Source organism: Neovison vison, chromosome 7 (assembly GCF_020171115.1).
Source record: "Neovison vison isolate M4711 chromosome 7, ASM_NN_V1, whole genome shotgun sequence".
Lineage (NCBI taxonomy): Eukaryota > Metazoa > Chordata > Mammalia > Carnivora > Mustelidae > Neogale > Neogale vison.
Genome location: NC_058097.1, coordinates 147295442 through 147316626, shown reverse-complemented (window position 1 = coordinate 147316626; position 21185 = coordinate 147295442). Strand labels below are relative to the sequence as shown.

General features: G+C 41.5%; 1 protein-coding gene across 2 annotated transcripts in view; it reads left to right on the top strand.

Annotated features, from left to right (window-relative positions):
* Positions 1–259: 259 nt before the first annotated feature.
* Positions 260–21185, top strand: part of GVQW3 (GVQW motif containing 3) — a 29767-nt gene continuing 8841 nt past the window's right edge. Inside the window, exon 1 of one of the 2 annotated variants that reach the window (XM_044258498.1) lies at positions 260–1231. In XM_044258498.1, coding sequence (XP_044114433.1) covers positions 757–1231 — 475 coding nt within the window. In that variant the 5' untranslated portion in view covers positions 260–756. Of the gene's footprint in view, positions 1639–21185 lie in introns of those variants that run through there. The other variant, XM_044258497.1, reaches the window with a different exon arrangement.

Below are 21185 nucleotides of genomic sequence, written 5' to 3'. Positions count from 1 at the left end.
TGCCGCTGGTGCACCTCCCGCCCGCCCGGGACGCTGCCGCCTCCTTCCCACAATGCACCCTGGCGCCCGGGGGTGCCCTCTCTTCCCTCAGCCTTCCTCCCCCGCCCCCTCCTTTCCGCCGACTTCCCCGCCGGCGGGCACGCGCAAAGAAGCGCCCCGGCCGGGGTGTGGCGAGGTGCAGGCGAGGCCTGGCGCGGGCTGCCGCAGTGAGCGTGCGCGCAACCTACCCCGCCAGGAGATGGCTTTGCGCATGCGGGCATGTCTCCCGGAACTCTAGAGCTGGCGAGCCCTCGGCACCGTCGGTACGTTTGGCGTGCGGGGGTTTCCGCAGACCTGGGGCGGCGAGCTTGCACGTTATATTTCTCCTTGCTTGCTTACGTTGCCACCACTTAGGTCTCTATTGCAGAAATCGCCATAGACGCTGAAGGGCCGCGGAATTAAAAGACCTTGCTGACTGATTTGCCCACTTTCCGCAGACCTGCGTGCACAAGTTGAACGGAGACGTGTAGGAGATTTCATTTTCCCCAGTTTTGCAGCTAATCTTAAGCCCTGTTAGCTTTTCAGGACGGGTTTCCCCCGTCAACCGGAAGCTGCGGGACGAAGACTCAAGAGAAGCAGTTACTTTTCCCTGGTGAGGCTTCTGGAGGATCGTTACGAGCCACATGATTCCACTTGGAGCCCTATAAAAGATTGGTTCCGCTCTCTTCCCTTTACAGCTGTGGTCTTTTCACTTTCGTGTGCTGTTGAAGTGCCAGAATGAGTGACCGCTATCTAGAACAAAGGATTAGTATAAAATTCTGCGTCAAACTGAACAAGTCCGCAAGTGAGACCCACCACCTTTTAAAAGAAGCTTATGGAGATGAAGTCATGTCAAGGGCCCGAGTTTTCGACTGGCACAAAAGGTTTAAAGAAGGGCGGGAAGATGTCCGAGATGACGCCCGAAGTGGTCGTCCAGTCACCCACCGGACGGATGAAAATATCCAGAAGGTCAAGGACTTGGTTTGTTCAAACAGGCGGTTGACCGTGAGGATGATGGCGGAAGAGTTAAATTTAGATAAAGAAACCGTTAGACTCATTTTGAAAGAGAACTTAAATATGAGGAAAATATCTGCAAAAGTTGTATCAGGTATTTTGAAGGATGAACCCAAACCTCAGAGATTTGACTTTCAGTCTGATCCTTCAAAGGAAATGAGGAAAAATAAAAATAGCTTGTGTGTAAGGAAAAAGATAAGTTCTGAAACACGGACTCCTCTCGAGTGTGAAGCTGGTGGGAAGATACCTCTACCTGTATCCCATCCCCCAAACCACTACCCTGCCAACCAGCTTCTGCAGTCTTCATCATCAACAAGCCTTCCCACCAGGGCAGCTCAGGACTGGTTCACCCCGTGGTAAAAGGAATGTGAGGTAGCTGAGCCTGAGCTAGAAAGCTGCCTCACAGTTAGGCACCTTCATTTGCTGCTCATCCATTTTCAGTCTTTATCACTCTTTCCCACGTGTTACCACCCTCTTAGTTACCCTTGTTGGACTACTGGGCCTCTTCTGGTTTTGAGGAACTTTGCCTGTTGACCTCTGGTACTTGCTTGTTTTTTGATGTCTTTTGCTTGTTAAAGTTTGGATCTCCTCACTGCCCAGGCCTTAGCTTGTTGTGGCTGTTATGTTCCTGTGTTCTCAACATTCTGCCTCAGGGGATCATACCTGAAAGGTGGGAACAGGACCTCATGAAGGCATATTATGGGAGGACCTCAAAAGAAGGCCTACAGTTCCAGCCTGCTTCACAGGCAGGACCTGAGGTATGGTACAGAAGGTAGTGGCATGCTGTCCTAGTGAGCGTTGCTAAGGGCATATCCAGCCCAAATAACTCAGTGAGAACCACTCAGTACTCAGGGGTTGGCCACCTATACTCACTTTGTCACACAACTGTCTCTTACAGAAAAGCTGGATTCGTTTCATGAGTCCTGTGCCCTGGGCCCCCCCCCACTCCTTTGTGTATCCCCTCTGCTGTAAGAGGAGGATTTGGTCCCAGAAAATAGAAGCCAGTGGACTTAGTCCCAGGCTGCAGTGTGTGAGGAGAAGACAAGGTGATACTCTAGACCTTGACTTAAGGGAGTCTGCTGCCTATGTGCTGATTTCCACACAGCGGCCTGTTTTTAGTAACTAATGCCTACCACTGTCAGGTGGCTTTTGAGCACATGCAGTTTTTAGAACGCTGCTGGGCATTGACACTGTGAAGGTATAAAACAAAATCATCAAGGGCTGGCTGGGTGGACATCCAGATGAGATGATTCCTGACTGGATCCATAAAGAAGGGTGAGACAGGAGGCTAGGAAATTAGGGAAAGCTTCCCAAAGCAGGTGGAATTGCCTGACTCTTCGAACCTGCATTGGTATGAAACTGATGGCACTGTTGGCTGAAATAGCCAAGTCTGGAGGAAGGTAATGGTGTTTATTGTACAAGATGAACAATTTCGGATAATTTGCTTCCTCTTCTCTGCCTTAACTATGCCATAAGTTTATAAATTGCTTCCCCTGAATCTGTGGATAGGTTTATAATAACTCACTTACTTGATTATCTAGTTTTCCCATCAACCACGCCCCCCCCCGCCCCCAAAAAAGTTCTGCAAGTTTAGAATTTTTTTTTTTATCTCTTTCTGCCTCTCCACAAGGATTTATGGAATGGAACTTTTCCCAAGTGGCTTCCAATAGACTGATACATCTCAGAAATATCTGACAAAGTGCAGTGAAGGGATGGTTAGAGCATTTCACGGGATTAGCCAATGTCTTTGTTTTACCCAAGGATTTTTATGGGTAACAGTCCCTATCATTTAACTAGTAAGTTACTAAAACATATTGGTTGAGAAGCCCAACACTTATTTATTCAACATAGTTATGTTTAGTTCTGTTCTTTCACTGTCTCTATCTTCTCCAAAAAATGACAAGTTTCCTACTAATACCTGTCAGTTTTGAAATGCTCTGAAACCTAGACCTTATCCCACAAATAAAAGGTCTTGTGCAAAAGAACTCTTAAACCAAACAACAGCTTATAGATTTCTACATGCTTAGCCATTTGTAGGCATTCCATTTCAGGACCATTACATCTTCCACATCAGGTGAGGCCCTGGTTCCCCACAAGCACTTGCCACCAGGGACCCTGCACTTCTGGAACAAAGCCCCCATAGCTGGCTATTGCAACTTGGTGGCTGAACCTCACATTAATCCTTGGTAGGCTCAGTGGTAATTGTTGGAAAATTGTATGCTCCTTGGCCAGGGCCAGGATCCTACAACAGTATTTCAAGGCCTTATCTCCAACCTGAGAAACTTATTTCTGGACTTATTCCTGTTCTGTGAACAGGGCTGGAGTGAGCCTTCCAAAGATGCTGGACCAAGACCATGCGGGAGCATAGGGTACGAGAAGCATTGCTGGCCCATACAGGGTTTAGACACAGCAACCAGAAGCAGGTAATCAAAAATGTGAGTTCAAAATGTTACTAGTATCTAGAATGAAAAGGACTTAATTGTGTACTTTAGATCATGTGCTGTGTACTAGTCAGGTCGAACTATGGCTCTCCCTAAACCAATTACCCGTTTGCAAGGCTTCCCAGGAAATATTCAATGAAATGATAATAGACCCGGGGTGCCTGGGTGGCTCAGTTGGTTAAGTCTCTGCTTTCCCCTCAGGTTGTGATTTCAGGGTTCTGGGATCAAGCCCCACATCTGGCTCCATGCTCAGTGGAGTGTCCGCTTGTCCCTCTCCTTCTGCCCCTCGCCCCAGCTCAGACTCACTCTCACTTTCTCTCTCTCCAAAAAAAATAAATAAATAAAATCTTAAAAAAAAATTATAATAGACCCTAAGATGGCTCATATTTGGGGAAGTAAAACTTACGCCAGAACACTCACCACACAGCAAACTATCCATACATGGCTGCCCAGAAACACTGAGCCCCAGGCCAGAGCATAAGCTCCTATGATTATCCCCAGAGAATTCTTGTATGACAGTACCTCTCATGTGCCCACCCACCCACCAAATCTGTTTTTTTTAAGATTTTATTTATTTATTTGGCACACATCACAAGTAGGCAGAGAGAGAAAGGGAAGCAGGCTCCCTGCTGAACAGAGAGCCTGATGCAGGGCTCCCATCTCAGGACTCTGGGATCATGACCTGAGCCGAGGGCAGAGGCTTAACCCACTGAGCCACCCAGGCGCCCCCCACCAAATCTGTTTTTATCACTGACACAAAATTTACCCTGAACTACATCTTGGACTTCCACCTGCCCCACAGGTTTCCTGAGTCTCAAGAATCTACTTCTCATCATCCCCCAGGCTCTTGTCCTTGGCTTTTCTTAACACACCTCTGTTTATTCTCTATCAGTTTGCTCCTTCTCCTCTGTTATACTGGTGCTTTGTTTTCTGGTTCAGGATCACACCTCCCTCCCTCTTGGTCAGGATTTTCCGTTCAACTTAGAACTATCTAATTTTTTATCCTTTTTCCAGCTCCCCACTTCAGCCCTATAGTCTTGAGTAGGGAAATTGCCTGTCCCTAAGTTTCTTTCCTATCTTCAAGAAACAGGGTGGGACAACATGAAGGGATGTGTTCTTGTTTTTGTTTTATCTAAGAGACTGACTGGGAAGAGGAAGTAGCTCCCTCCCACCCTTAGCCACCAGTGGTTCCACTCCCCAGAGGCAATCAGTGTTACAAGATTCTTTAGAAGGCAGTTTAGTTATCTCAGGTATTCTGGAGTCATGAATGTTTTTCAGAAATACAACATCCAAATCCCATTCTCTCAGGGTAAGCTCCCCTAATTGTAGAAGATGAAGCCTGGCTCTCTGTAGGACATCAGGAGGAGAGCTGGCCATTTGCAAACCTTGACTATAATTCTCAAGCTCAGCACACAGTTAATGAAATCTCTTTGGCTTTCAGACTGATCTCTCTCCTCATCCCATTCTGGTTCAAAATCCATATGGAATGTTATATTCCACAGCTGGAAGTCCAGGAGAATAGACACCTTCCAGGGCAGATCATTCCATCAGTGATTTTATCTAATTCTTCCTCCACCCGTCACCGCTCCCTACCTTACTTCCACTTGCCCCACTGTTAATGAGCAAAAACAGAGAGAATATTCACCAATCTTTAATTTCAAAAAAACACATGGGAAGCTCTGCAGTCTTCTGAATTCTGCCCCTGGCTATGAATCTTCACTGAAATGTTATTGTTTGGGAAGAATGTGTACCTGGGACCTGCTTTTCAGAGCCTTCCTTTCAGATCCATTTCTTAGAGTTCAGATTTGCCCATGGAGATGCCTGGATCAATTTGGGTACCAACTGACTTGAGGACATCTAATAAAGGAGGAGGCTACTGTTGGGGAACTGTCTGTCTCTGCATCTCATACACTGCTGCCCAGCCTGCTATTTGCAGAGCACCTTGTCAGCAAGGCTCACTAGGCTTCTTGGGATTGGGTCTCACCAGGGTCCTGTGTAGCTCAATCAGCAAGATGTTCCTTTGCTACTGGAACTGTATATGCAACCCTGTATTCTCCAACTGCTTCTTGGTTGGATCAGACCTCTCCGATTTTACCGGCCTCTACACAGTATCCCAAGCAATCTGCATGTATTTATCTTCTCTAGTCTCTGCCTTATCAGATCCTTGCAAATACTGTCCCAGTTTCACCACCCTTCTCCCAGTGTTAATATCTAGAAATAAAAAATTTGTAGTGGGAAATTTTAGTACCTCTAAGGACCCTTAGGTCTAGTGAAAGGGTCAACAAATATTCTCCATAAGGGAAATGCCTTAGGAGTTGTGGGCCATAAGTCTGTTTAATAACTGCTCAGCATTTTATTGTTGCAAAAGTAGACCTAGCTAATACAGAAACAGATAAACATGGCTGTGTCCTAATAATCCTTTACTTATGGATACTGAAATTTGAGTTTCATATAATTTTCACATGTTACAAAATACTATTTTGATTTTGTTCAACTGTTTTTAAAAAGGTAAAAAGCCATTCTTAGACTTCTTAGCTTACACACAAGAGAAAAACAGATGGTGGGCCAGATTTGGCCCATGGACCATAGTTTGCCTACCTGGTCCAATGTATATAAAGTATATATACAAAATGACAGAAGATTGATCCTTTTCCATCAATAACGTTGTTAATGCCATATTGACCCAGCAGTGTTTGACAGTTTATTATATAAAAATTATGGAATATTGAAGGGAATCTTTACAGTGCCAGGAGAGTGAACTAGAACTGAATGAACTAGTTTATCTCAACCATATTGACTAAAAATGGTATTATGCAAACTACTACTTATATTATGCCCTTATAATATCTCAAACAGTTTGAGCAATACTGCAGATAGTTCAGAGTTGCAACCAGTATGGTAACCAAATGAACTGAAGGTGGGTCCAAAATCACCACGGTCATGGGCAGCACTTGAACGAGTTTACATTCTCACCTGTGGAAGTGACTACTGTGGAGGTAACAACACTCACTGAATCATACACTTCTCTGCGTGCTGGTGCCCAGGGTGTACCTTTCAGATGTGTTTACTTGTTTTTCCCCTAAAGAGAGCCTTATGGCGTCACCTTCAGCTAAGCCGATTTTCTAAAACTGAAGTGGAATCTCAGGATCGCACAGATGTTGACAAGGGTATTTATAATCCAACCAGTCAAGTTTCCCTTGAATCCAGGAGTGACTAACTCCTACAGCTGCTGGGGGAAAAAATGCGTCTGAAAGAACAGTCTGTGTTAATTCAACACATTTCTGTTGTGTGACTGTATGTGCCAGGCACTGTCCTGTGTGCTGGGTGCAGCAATGGATGAAACAGACCCAGGCCTTAGATCTGACAGTCTGACATCTAATTCCTTTACTCCCCACTTCGGTACAGCTCCTCTTCCATGCCCCATGTGCTCACACGAACTCATTGTTAATTGCATACCCAGCAACAGGTCTGACCTTTGCCATAGGCCTCTGTGCTGCGGTCATGAAGGCTCTCCAGCTGCATGAATAGCTTGAGGACTGTGTGTTCTACTTAAATTTTATTATCCTTTAGACAGATCTGGATTGGTAGAGAAACACGCTGGCAATGTTAGAAGTGTAAATTGGCAACAGCTTTCTAAAAAGCAATTTGGCAGTATCTATCAGGAGCTTTAAAAATGTTTATATCTTCTGATCCTCTAATTCCGCTTCTGGGACTCTGTCCTAAAGAAATAGTCTAAAATGTGAGCAGAATTTATACTTATACAGACTTAACAATTCAGAAGTCCAACAGTAGAAAATTGGTTAAATAAATTACCATATGACTGTACAATAGACTATTATGCGGTCATTATAATTAATGTTTATGAACAGTTAAAACAGCATGGCAAAATGCTTGTAATGTTAAGTGAAAAGACTGGTACACAAAATAGTATATATAAATCCGAAAATGTGTTGTTTTTTTTTAATGATTGGAATGGGTGTGCTAACTCTGGGTGACTCGGTTATGTGTTTTCTTTCTTTTCTTTTTTTTTAAGATTTTTTATTTCTTTATTTGACAGACAAAGATCACAAGTAGGCAGAGAGGCAGGCAGAGAGAGAGGAGGAAGCAGGCTCCCCGCCGAGCAGAGAGCCCGATGCAGAACTCGATCCCAGGACCCTAGGATCATGACCTGAGCCGAAGGCAGAGGCTTTAACCCACTGAGCCACCCAGGTGCCCTGGTTATGTGTTTTCTTAATTTCTCTGTTTCTTCTCTTTCTAAAAATTTCTACAAAATATTACTTACTACCTCTACCATTAGAATAAAACAGTAGCACCAAAAGGTGGCAATGGAGACAAGCCAAACCACTAATTTGGTCCTCGAACGGTTAACAGCCTGGGTGGACGTGGAGGCTGTATGATACCGTATGGGTAGTAAGAAGGGAAAAGGGCCTGCCGCAGAGGAAAAGGCAAGTGACCAGAATCCCTACCAAAAAAAAGCCGAAGTGATATGGGAAGTTACCATGAGTGGCGTGCTCCTGTTATATAATCCTAGATAAATAAAAGAGCATATATGGATCAAGTATGTTCTGACAATGGGAAAGGATATGGAAATACTCTCCCAAGCAAAAGTAACCTCACTCTCTTGCATTCTTTCATACAAAGTGAGTATTCTCAAGATGGATTTTATTACAGCTGATTCTCTGAAGAATCCTCGAGCCTTCCACATAATTTTGTTAGACTAGGAATGGCTTTTGATGGGCCAGGCCTACCTCCTCCCATACCGGGATGCTCACCCAGCATGGATGTACATGGGAATATTTGGCATCCCACCCTGAGAATTCCGAAGCATATCATTAGTCATCTTACCATTGTAACTTATAAATCTAAAGTTTGAAAATGTGATTTCAATGGAATCTGGAATTGCTGTGCTTTTTGTGTGTGTCTGAAGAGTAAACATGTCCTGGGATTTTAAAGTGAGAAATGATGTAGATAATGCCTATCCATAGGTGAAAAGTTTGTTATCTTGGGAAAATCTGTCCTTCATTGTTGCTTTAGCAAAATGTTTATCATTAAAATGACAAATATACCTCTTTAGTAAAATTTCAGACTTTCAAATGAGTATATGTACATATTTTTTGGGCATGCATAGATTTGTCAAGCCGAGATAGTTCTTCAAGATCAAAGTGTTAAGTCTCTTGGTTGGTAGAAAGAACAGAAGAGCAAGAACGGGTACTGGCTCCTTAACGACCCATGTGCCTTTCATTTTGCACCCTCGGAGCACTCCAATTTACTCATCTGTAAAAGGAGACTAATAACACTCATCTCATAGATTTGTTCATTTTGTTGGTTCAACACATATTTATCGACTGCTTACGTGTATCTGACATTGTTCTAAACACGGAAGATACAACAACAAACGAGACAAGAAAACGTTCCTCCTCCTGAGCATACTTGTAAGTGGGGGAGACAGGCAAGAGCAAGAATATAGCATGTTATATAGTGATTATTAGAAGTGAGGCTTACTTTAACGCAGGCGTCCTCCAGTACAAGACCTGGCACACGGTAAAGGACTCTGTAGATTGCGATTTCCTTTGGTTCTTTAGTCTTCCTAATGGCTCTTGAATTATTCCACAAAATGGCAATAATCGGCAAAGCCTGACCCATTGCCTTCTAGCTCTTGCCAGTTAATAAAGCTTAAACCTGTTTTTGCTTAAGACAAATAATTCTTACAGTTATGTTTTGTACCTTCCTATATAGCAGATTAATCAAGGTGGTGCATAAACACTGTTGATAGATGGCCTTTTCTGAAGCCAGTTGGCAGGGGTCTTGGCCTGGGACTAGATGGCAGGTGTTAGGTCCACAAAGACAAGTGGTGTGGTGTCATTGCTGTTTAAACAGAACAGATGCAGAGGCTGTCATGGCTGTTTCTGTTAAAGATGTGTTCCCCATGTCCTGTTCCCAATGCTGGTGAATTGGGCAAAGTTTGCATTATTTGTGGGAGGCCAGGACATTGACGGAAAGCCAGGAAAAGGAGGGTTTAATGCTTGTGGTATGTTTATATTCCTGCTCCATTGTGGAAATTTTGGAAGGTTCAGGAATGTTGGATAATAGCAGCCAAAAGTTCACCCCTAGAGTTCAGGTATTTCACCAGACCCATTTCTTTGCCTCATCTTCCTCCAGGAACATAGTGAGCATTCATTTAGTGAATTCCTTCAGGTCTGGGCCTGCCTGAGGCAAAGAGGGTTGGGCCCTTGCCCTTAGGCTGTGCCCAGCCTTGTGGCCTGGGGAAAGGGCTAGAGGTCGAAGGACCAGTGAAAATGGGCTCCCGCCTTAGATTGTCCATCTCTCCCAGAGGACAGCTGTAAAGAACAAGCTTTTATAAAGAATCCAGGACAGAAAGTTAGAATGATCACACATAGGGTGATTGTGGGAACAAGAAAGTTGAGTTTAACAATGGTTAACTGGCCTGCTGGCTATACCATCCCCAGGATTCAGTGTGAAGTTGTACCTCTCAGAAGGAACTGGATGTTGGGCTGTGGGCCAGTCCCCCTGAACCTTGCTTTAAGAACCTAATAAGTGAAAATTCAGAATTACAGCTCTGCTTAGATGAGGAAATTGGCACAGGGAGGTTGAGTGACTTTTCTTGAATCACACATCTAGCTGGTGGCTGAGCCAGGATAATAATGAAGGACCTTGAATTTCACTCAGCCCAGTTAATTTTTTTCCATTACTCCGCTGGTAATAATTGCCTTTACTAACATATACATTGTTAAGATATCTTTGAAATAGCAGTCAACATCCCATTTGATAAATATGACTTCCCACCAGTTGATTTACGGGCAATTTTTTGGGAATGTATTTTTTTTTTAAAGATTTTATTTATTTGACAGAGAGAGAGATCACAAGCAGGCAGAGAGACAGGCATGGTGGGGGGTAAGCAGGCTTCCCGCTGAGCAGAGAACCCCATTCGGGGCTCAATCCCAGGACCTGAGATCATGACCTGAGCTGAAGGCAGAGGTTTAACCCGCTGAGCCACCCAGGTGCCCCTAGGGAATGTATTTAAAGCATCAAAGTAGGACAAAATTTTTTCCAAGTTTCATTGGTGTGTCCAGGCCCTCTGGTTGTTCCAGAGGTGCGTATTCATAAGTAAATGCTGGCATTCTGTCATTCATTTTTTCCAGATGTCCTTACCAAGTAGTGTGTTAGGTTTTATGTTTTTAATATTTCTCATATATATTTTTAAAATCTGGGCACATAAATCCTAATAAAGTTCTTAACTATCTCCTCTATGCTGTCTCAAATTTCCGGGTGTGTTTATATTTATGACAGTGTCTATAGGCGTGAATGCTATCACATCATTAGGGTTTATGTTTCTAAATCATAGACTTATATTTCTAGATGTTCTGAAAATTCTTTACACTTCACTTGTAAATGCCACTATACTGTGCCATGACATTTCCATAGTAACACATATTTTAAACAGGAAAACAGAGGAAGCCCAAGGAAAAGGGAAGTAGGTTTCAAATGGAAAAAAAAATCATTAAAAATAGAATACATAAGATGGGGAAGAGGGGAGTAAATTCTGGTTGGATGTGCCCTGAGAACAGAATGTCCTGTAGACCCACCTTAGGGACATGCAGTGTCCACCACCCACCAAGTGGCCTAATCGTGGCATCACACTTTCTTGGGCCCTCATGTCCAGTGGGGTCCATGTCATTATCCTTACATTTCTTAGTTATCACCTGCTGAGACCAGATTGAGGTTGTTACCCACCTGTCACCTCACTGTCCTGAAGCCCATCTTCACACTGCTGCACATGTGCTGTATGGTTTGGTGTTTACTGAAAACCGGTGTCTTTTGGACCCCAGCTTTTTGAACTTCCACAGGTCACACCCTCTGCCTGGAATTCCTTGCTGCTGCCATCCACCCAGCAAACTCCTACTCAGCACTTGAGCCTTAACCTTACCATTGCTGTTCTCTGCAATGGCAAAGCAGCCATCCTGAATGTACATACACACTCTTAATGTCAAAGAAACATTAACACTTAAGTGAACTTAATTGTTTGCAGAGTGTTTTTCCTCCCTTACCAGCCCATGAACTCCTCAAAAGACAAGACCATATGTGATTGTTCTCTGTATTCCCTGCATCCAAAATAGAGCTTGTCTGGATAAATGTTTGATGGATGAATAAAAGAATAGACTTTTATGGTAATTGCTTTCTTTATTGTGGCAAAGTTCATATAACAAAATTCATCATTTTAACCATTTTAAAGTGCACATTTCCGTGACATTTAGTATGTTCACAGTGTTGTACAATCACTACCACTGTCTAGTTCCAGAACATTTTTACTTCTCCAAAAGGAAATCTTGTATCCATTAAGCAGACACTCCCCATCACCCCCTACCCCAAGGCCCTGGCAAATAACCACTAATCCACTTCCTGTCTCTATGGATTTGCTTAGTCTGAAATTTTTATATAAATGTAATCATGCTATATGTGGCCTTTTGTGTGGCTTCTTTCATTTAACATGTTTTCAAGACTCATCCATGTTGTAGCATGTATCAGTACTTCCTATGTAACTTTTTAAGGCTGAATAATATTCTGTTGCATTGATAGACCACATTTTCTTTATCCATTCATCCACTGATACACATCTGCTTTTCTACCTTTTGACTATTATGAATAGTACTGCTATGAATGTGTGTATGTACAGACTTTTGTTTGAACACCTATTTTTAATTTTCCTGGGTACATACCTGAGAATGGAAATGCTTGGTTATATGGTAAGCTTATGTTTAACTTATTAAGGAACCACCAGACTGTTTTCTACAGCAATCGCCCATTTTACATTCTCAGCAGCAGTGTATGAATTGAGGGTTCCAATTTCCCCACATTTTCATCAATTATATATATATAATAATTATATAATTATTTTTCATCAATTATATATATAATTGATGAAAATGAGACATATATATGACAATTATTATTTTCCATATATATAGATAGAGAGATAGATAGATATAGATATATATATCTCCATCCATCCTAGTGAATGTGAAGTAGAAAATCATTGTGGTTTTGTTTTGCATTTCCCTAATAACTAATGATGTCAAGCATGTTTTGGTGAGCTCTCTGGTTATGTGTGTATCTTTGGAGAAATGTCTATTACACAAGCCCTTTGCCCAGTTTTTATTTGGGTTGTCTTTTTGTTGTTGAGTTGAAAGAGTTCTTTATATATTCTGGATACTAGACCTTTATCTGATATATGATTTGCCAATATCTTCTGCCATTCTATGGATTGTCTTTTCCCTTTCTTAATAGTGTTCTTTGGTAAAAAAGAGTTTTAATTTTGAGGAAGAGTTTTGGTACAAAAGAGTTTTAATTTTGAGGAAGTCCAGTTTATTTATTTATATATAAATATATTTGCTTGCTTTGTGCTAAGAAACCATTGCTGAATCCAAAGTGATGAAGATCTGTCCCTATGTTTTCTCCCAAGGATTTTATAGTTTTAGCTATTATATTTAGGTCTTTGATCCATTTTGAGTTTGTTTTTGTATAAGGCATAAAGTAAGTGTCCAACTTCATTCTTTTGCATGTTAATCTCCAGTTACTCCTGCACAGTTTATTGAAAAGATTCTTCTTTTCCCATAATCACATCTGTTATTGAAAGATATTTTCACATTATAAGTTGACAGTTTTTTCTGTGCCTTGAAGACTTTGCTCCAGTGTCTTCTGGCTTGCATTATTTCTGCTGTAATTCTTATCTTTGTTCCTCTATATGTACTATCACATCATTAGGGTTTATGTTTCTAAATCATAGACTTATATTTCTAGATGTACTATGTACTGTTTATTCTTTTGCTGCTCTTCTGTATTACTGTATTCTGTATTAAGGCTTCTTTTGTATTACTGAGTTCAGTGATTTGATTTTATATACTCTGGTACAGTACTTGTGTTTCTTGTGTTTGGGGCTCATGGAGCTTCTTAGATTTGTGGGCCAGAATATTTCACCAAATTTGGGAAATTTATGGATGTTATTTCTTCAAATAATTTCTCTGCCCCTCTTTCCTTTAGGGGCACCAATTACATGTATACTAGGCCACTTGAATTGTCCGATAACCCGCTGATACTTGGTTAATTTTTTTCTTTTTTTTCCCTCCCTTTCTTTTAGTTTCTATTGCTGTGTCCCCAAATTTACTAATGCCTTCTTCTGAAATGTCTACTCTAATTTTAATCTCATTTTGTGGATTCTTCATCTCAAATACAGTGATTTCTATCTCAAGAAATTTGACCTGTCTTTTTTTTTTTTAAGATTTTATTTATTTATTTGACAGAGATCACAAGTAGGCAGAGAGGCAGGCAGAGAGAGAGGAGGAAGCAGGCTCCCCACTGAGCAGAGAGCCCGATGTGGAGCTTGATCCCAGGACCCTGAGATCATGACCTGAGCCGACTGAGCCACCCAGGCGCCCCTTGACCTATTTTTTAAAAAATATATTTTTTATTTTGGAATAATTTTAGACTTACAGAAAATTTGCAAAGATGGTACAGGGCATTTCCAAATTGCTCCTCATCCAGTTTTAGTTTCTCTCAATGTTGTTATGTTACTGTGGTGCACTTACCCCAAAACTAAGATACCAACGTTTGTGCATGACTATTAATGAAACCCCACACTTTATACAGATTTCATCAGCTTTTCCAATAATGATTTTTTTCTATCCCAGTAATCAATAAGATTCAGATCTCATTTACTTGTTATATATATATATATATATATATATATTTATTTATTTATTTATTTTTTTGACACAGAGAGATCACAAGTAGGCAGAGAGGCAGGCAGAGAGAGAGAGAGAGGAGGAAGCAGGCTCCCTGCTGAGCAGAGAGCCCGACGCGGGACTCGATCTCAGGACCCTGAGATCATGACCTGAGCCGAAGGCAGCGGCTTAACCCACTGAGCCACCCAGGCGCCCTTACTTGTTATATATTGTTAGTCTTTTCAGACCCATGACAGTTTCTCGGTCTTATCTTGTTTTTCATGACATTATCATGTTTTTCAATGACATTTCATGTCATTGAATGTTTTAAAGAGCACTGGTCATGTATGTTATAGCATATCCTTTAATTTGGGTTTGTCTGATGATTTTCTTATGATTAGCTGGGGTTATAGGTTTTGAGAAAGAATAGCAGCTAAAGTGTTCTTTTTATTACATCAAATTAGAGAGCACATGATAGCCACATGACATCATTGGTGACCTTCACTTTAATCACTTGATTAAGGTAGTTTTGATAGATTTTCCTACTGTAAAGACACTATTTTTTCCTTTCCTTTCTGTTCTTTGGAAGCAAGTCACCCAGTTCATCCCACACCCAAAGGAAGGGGAATGATTATATTCCACCTCCAGTAAAGGGAGAATATCTGCATCTCTTATTTGGAATTCTGTGTAGAATCATTATCTTTCTTCCTACTTTATTGATTTGGTCAGTATTTTATCATTTTGGGCTCATGTATATTTATTTGATATTTTGCATTATAATTCAATGCTTTGTTATTTATTTTATTGCTCAGATTGTTTCAGTTTGGGCCATTGGATGCTTTTTCGGGTTGGCTTCTATATCTCTTTGACATGTTCCCATTCTTTTGTTTTTGAACACTTCCTTACTTTCTAGTACTTTAGCGTGCTCATCTTGTATTTTTCCCTCTTCTAGATCCGCAATCAAACATTTCTCTAAAGAACTCTGGTTCCTTTTATTGGAGAACGGTCTTCAGAAACAAAGAGATGGGCACTGAGCATGTTTGTGGCTACTGTGACTTGGACCTCTTTGGCATCTTCTGTGTCTCTAACTAGCTGAGTGTTTTCTCTAGCTTCTTGATCACATAGAATACAGTTGTGACTGTTTTAATGTTTTTAATCTATCCATTCTAGCTGTCTTGGTCAGTTTCAGTTGAGGGATTTTGAATTTTCGGAAGTAGCTTTTGGCTATTACCTTTAAGTGTTGTGAGATGGGATCGGGGCAACATTAGTCTAGGGCTAATTTTGCCCCACTATTGTGGCAAAGCCTATCTGATGCCATGTGAAATATGCCTGCCACTCTGAATGCTGGGAACAGGAACTGGACCTGTGGGTTCTTTGTGAATTGTTCTTTCTATTTCCTTTGGATGGTTCTTTCTGGTCTCGGGCATTTTCCTCACATGCATGTTGAAGACTAAAGGGGGAACCTTAGTAGATAGCCAGAGCTTTCTTTTGGTGCATATTTCTTCTCTTTGGCAGTTTTCCCTGTGAACTCTTGCTACCTTGACCTCCCCAGACTCATAGCTCCATCTCTTCAATTCAGGAAAACTGCTGGTTCCACCTGGGTTTACTCTCTCAGTCCTATGGCCTAGAAACCCTCTCTAGAAGGTAAGCAGGGACAGTCATAAGGTTCACCTCGCTTGTTTTCTGTTTTCCAGGGATCACTGTTTTTTTTCTTGCTTGATATCCAGTATCTTAAAAATCACTGTTTTATATGTCCAGATTTGTAGCTGCTTTGTATAGGGAGATAAGTATAGTCCCTAATACCACATCTTCTTAGCCAGAAACCACAGTATATGCATAGGAAATTAATGGAGCCAGAAGCTATGATTAGCACAAAGGCAGGCATATCATAAGATTTAAAAAGGTAATGTCATATTGTGGTTAAGAGTATAGATTCTGGAACCAGACTGCCTGGGTATGAATTCTGGCTCACCATCTTACTACCTGTATATCCTAGGCCAACTATATAGCCTTTCTGGGCCTCAATTTCCTCATCTTAAAATAGGGCCCATAATGGTCATATTTCATTGGCGTGAGATGGGAGTTAAATAGCTTAAAACATGTAAAGCATTTGGGACAGTGCTTGGTTCAAAACTTGTATTCAATAAATATTAGTTATTTATATACTTGTTAAAAGCAGCCAGCAAATCTGTGAGTTTCTTAGTGACCCTAGCAAAGTGGAAATATCAGTTACATGATTCAGTGCCCATAAAATATAAACAAATTGGTTGGACAGGAAAAGTACAGATTTCAGAATTGCCTCCCCCCAAGATTCCTCATAAAGAGAATACAGTATGTACCTGGAATAATATACCAGGCAGAGGAAGTTTCCTAGGGTTTTGTCTTTACCATTCCTCCAAATAGCCAATAACTTCATACTGGAGCTCAGTATAGTAAAAGTGCTTCCACTGTGACTGAAATATTGCAATACCTTTAGTCTGGCTTATTCCAAAAATAAAATGTATAGCATCAACATGAAACTACTGTACCACAAGTCATTTGGGTGATTCTCTATCAATATGGGGGGGGGTATTAGAAGACAATTATAGTGGTTCAGGGAAGAGGCAACGAAAGCCTGAGCCAAGAAATAGCTAAGGATGAAAGGGGGTTGGCACAGAACCAACCCACTGTACTGTGAGAATCCACAAATTTTGGCAATTGACTCAGTGTGTAGCAATAGTGAGAAGGAACTTTCGAGGCCAGGAGTGTGTGTATGGAAAGATGAAAAAGCTTGACTGTTGTATTCTTCAAATCTTCTATAGCCTTACAAATATTTCATCAGCTTACTCCATCAGCTGCTGAGGGAGATGTGTTAATTCTCAGTATATGGGTTTGTCCATTTCTCCTCATAAACTTATATATTTGGAGGGTGTTTCCAGTTGGTACAGAGAGGTTCTGGGTCCTGTCTTCCTGATGAACTATCCCTTTTGTCCCTAAGTATATGCCTGTAGGGCACCTGGGTGACTTGGTTAGGTGTCTGCCTACCATGTGTTTGCTTTATTCTTTTGTCCTGTCTTTGGTTTAGTTGTTTTCTTTACTCCCTTTTTATTCTCAGGAGTGATTTGGAAGATATACATTCTAACTCTGCTCCTTCAGTGGATGTTCTTGCATTATTAATGTGCATACTTGAGTTAACAGTGTTAATTACCATCCTTAGCTCATTGTGAAGGTTTTAGGATCCTTAGAATTCTTCATTTCTGATCTCTACCCCCTTCTATCTTCCAAGTAATTTGGGTTTTAGTTTTTTGGTCCTTACTTACTTTTAACACCCCCCCATTAGATGATTTAATAGTCAACATTTATTTGGATTTACAGGCCTGCATATTAATTTCTTTGTCTATCTTTCTTCGGGCCTTTTCTTTATTGAAATATATTTCATGGGGCACCTGGGTGGTATAGTCTGCTAAGTATCTGACTCTTGGTTTCGACTTGAGTCTGACCTCAGGATCATGAGATCAAGCTCCATGTCCAGCTCCCTGCTCTGTAAAGAGTCTGCCTGAGTTTCTTTCTCCCTGTCCCTCTGTCCCTACCCTGACCCTCCACACTCTCTTTCTAAAATAAATAAATAAATCTTAGGGTGCCTGAGTGGCTCTGTCAGTTATGCATCTGCCTTTGGCTCGGGTCATGATCCCGGGATCCTGGGATTGAGCCCATGTTGGGCTTCCTGCTTAGCGGGTAGTCTTCTCTTCTTCTCCCTCTCCCCCGCTCATGCGCTCACTCTCTCTCTCTCTCTCTCTCAAATAAATATGTCTTTTTTAAAAAACTAGGTATAGGGGTCCCTGGGTGGCTCAGGGGGTTAAGCCTTTGCCTTTGGCTCGGGTCATGGTCCCAGGGTCCTGGGATCAAGCCTCGCGTCAGACTCTCTGCTCTGCAGGGAGTCTGCTTCCTCCCCTCTCTCTCTGCCTGTCTCTCTGCCTACATGTGACCTCTGTCTGTCAAATAAATAAATAAAATCTTTAAAAAAAAACTAGGTATATAATTCACATACAATGAAATTCACCCCCTTTAAGTGTACAATTCCATAGTTTTTTAATATGTTCACAAAACTGTGCAACCATCAGCAATATCTGATTTTAGAACATTTCCATCATCCCCAAAAGAAATCCCATATCCATAACCAGTCCCTTCTCATTCCCTCCCCATTCCCTCCTATCCCCAGTCCCTAGCAAGCATTAAACTACCTTTCTGTCTCTATGGATTTGCCTATTCTAGAAGTTTCATATAAATTGAATCATGTAATATGTGGCTTTTCATTCTGGCATCTTTCAAGTAGCTTGATGTTTTCAAGGTTCATCCATGTTGGGGCATATATTGGTACTTCATTTTTTTTTATGCCTGAATACTATTCCATCGTATGGATAAACCGTATTTTATTTACTAGTCATTAGTTGATGGACATTTAAATTGTTTCCACCCTTTAGCTATTATGTATAATGCTGCTATGAACTTTTGTGTAAAAGTATTTTTGTGGATATGTATTTTCAGTTCTCTTGGATATACACCTAGGAGTGGAAAATTATTTCTTGTTTTCAGTGTTGTGCTGATATTTAACAACCAGCTCTTACGTGGTAAGGGGCAAGGGAAGCTCTGGTTTGTAGCATTTGTTGATCTCTGGGGTATAAATACTCAAATTGCCATCATGACATCTCTGAATTATGGAGATGGGAAAGAAATGCACAGTAACACACCATTCTATATTCCTTCTACTGTATAGGTATGGGAGATAGAAATTACCTTAAGAATGTAGATAATAGCAACACTGTATCAAATAATTAGGAAGTGATGCATTGTGAGGATTTTTTAACCTTTTTAAAAAAACTCATTTAATTGTAAGTTTATATAATCTAATGCTGAATAATGGCCATGTTTAACAACCAATTCTCAAAACTGCTAAAATTTTAGCAGTCAGCTTTCTGGGCTAATGGGAGCTGGCTGTGGCCCGACCTCACTTGTATCACATTCCTTGTAACTTCTTTCTGGACTGAATTTTCTTACCGAAGTATATCCACCAGCGCTCTTTTCAGCAAGTTTGTGTGAGGTAAACTCATTGGCTTGGCTTGTCTGAAAATGTCTGAAAATCTGGCTCTCACTTAGGAATTTCACCGTGTATAGAATTCTGTGTCGAGATTTATTCTCTTTCCACACTTTGAAAATATTATCCTCCTGTCTTTTGGTTTCCATTGTTGCTGATGAGAAGGCTGCCATCATTGCAGTTAACACCCCTTTTGGTAATCTGTTCCTTTCCACTGAGAGCTTTTATTTTCTTTTCCTTGTGGTTTTGCAGTTTCACTGGGGTATGAATGGGCTAGGGGGCACCCAGATATTTGGTTCTACCTTATTCTGTGTGTGTCTCTGAGAGTGTTTGGGGAGGACACAGAGCAGAATGCCCTACCCTCCCACCCCCGATGGGTGGCCCTCATCCGATCAGGTCTGCCTGGAACAAAAATGCTGACACCCTGCCCCCCCCCCCCAAATCAACAGATAAGAAAGAATTCTTCCTGCTGAGCTGTTTGTGTTGAGATACTGTCCCTTTCTGGCCTCCAGATTCAAACTGTAATATCAGCTTCTCTTGGGTCTTTTTTTTTTTTTTTTTTTAATTTATTTGACAGAGAGAAATCACAAGTAGATGGAGAGGCAGGCAGAGAGAGAGAGAGGGAAGCGGGCTCCCTGCTGAGCAGACAGCCTGATGCGGGACTCGATCCCAGGACCCTGAGATCATGACCTGAGTGAGCCGAAGGCAGCGGCTCAACCCACTGAGCCACCCAGGCGCCCCCAGCTTCTCTTGGGTCTTGAGCCTGCTGGCTTTCAGACAGGAACTTAAACCACTGGCTCTCCTGGTTCTTGGGCCTTCAAACTCACACTGGAACTATACCATTGGTCTCATGGGTCTCCAGCTTGCCGACTGCAAATCTTGGGCCTTGTCAGCTGCCATAGTTGTGTAAGCCAATCCTTATAATGAATTTCTTTGTATGTGTATGTGTGTGTGCTCATATACACATATACATATCTACACACACACACACACAGACACACATATGTTCTGTTTCTCTAGAGAACCTTACTAATAGCTATAGTACTATACTATAGCTATAGTACTTTTAATAATGATTTTCTACTGTTCCCTCTATTAAATCTTTCTGGAACTCCTATCAGGCATATGCTTGACTTCCTCTTTTTATCCTTCATATCTCTTAAACTCTCATTCAGCTCTTCTGCCTCTTTCTGTCTTTACTCTATTTTTGGGTGATTTCCGCAAATCTGTCTTCTAATTCCCTCTTCAGTTAGATCTAATATGTAGTTGAACTCATCCTTTGAGTTTTTTATTTCAGGGGTTGTTTTTCATTTCTGGAATTTCTGTGTGGATCTTTTTTCAAATCTCCCAACTCTTTTCTCTCATACTATTCTGGTTTTTTATTATGCCTTTATTCCTTCTATTTGAGTCATCCGAATTCATAGTCTCTTTCCGATGGTTTCTGTCTCTACCCTTTTTTCACCTAGTTAGTTGTGTGCGTTGTTAGTGCTCCGTTTTGGTCATTTCTTTCCACAGGTGGTTTGTTACATTTTGTGAGCACCTTTGGTGGGAGTTGTTTTTCCTAGTGGATCCCTCAAGCCCTGGATTGTTAAGCATCCCTAACAGGCTATCTTGAATACACCGTCAGCTCTGACCTAAGAATTTTAATAGGTCTTACTTCAGCCCTAATCTAATTTTTATGTTAATTTATCTCAGTTGGTACCTGTGCATACAGGCAAAGTAAATTTAGACCCCCATATGCATTTGGCAGAGGTTAGTGTTTTTAGGTCTCGTGAGTGTCATTTTTCCCCACCTAAGACTTCTTCAGACATCAAGCTTCCTGAAACTTCACTAAGACTGGGGCACGGTGGGGGCGCCTGGGTGGCTCAGTGGGTTAAGCCTCTGCCTGAATTCAGCTCAGGTCAT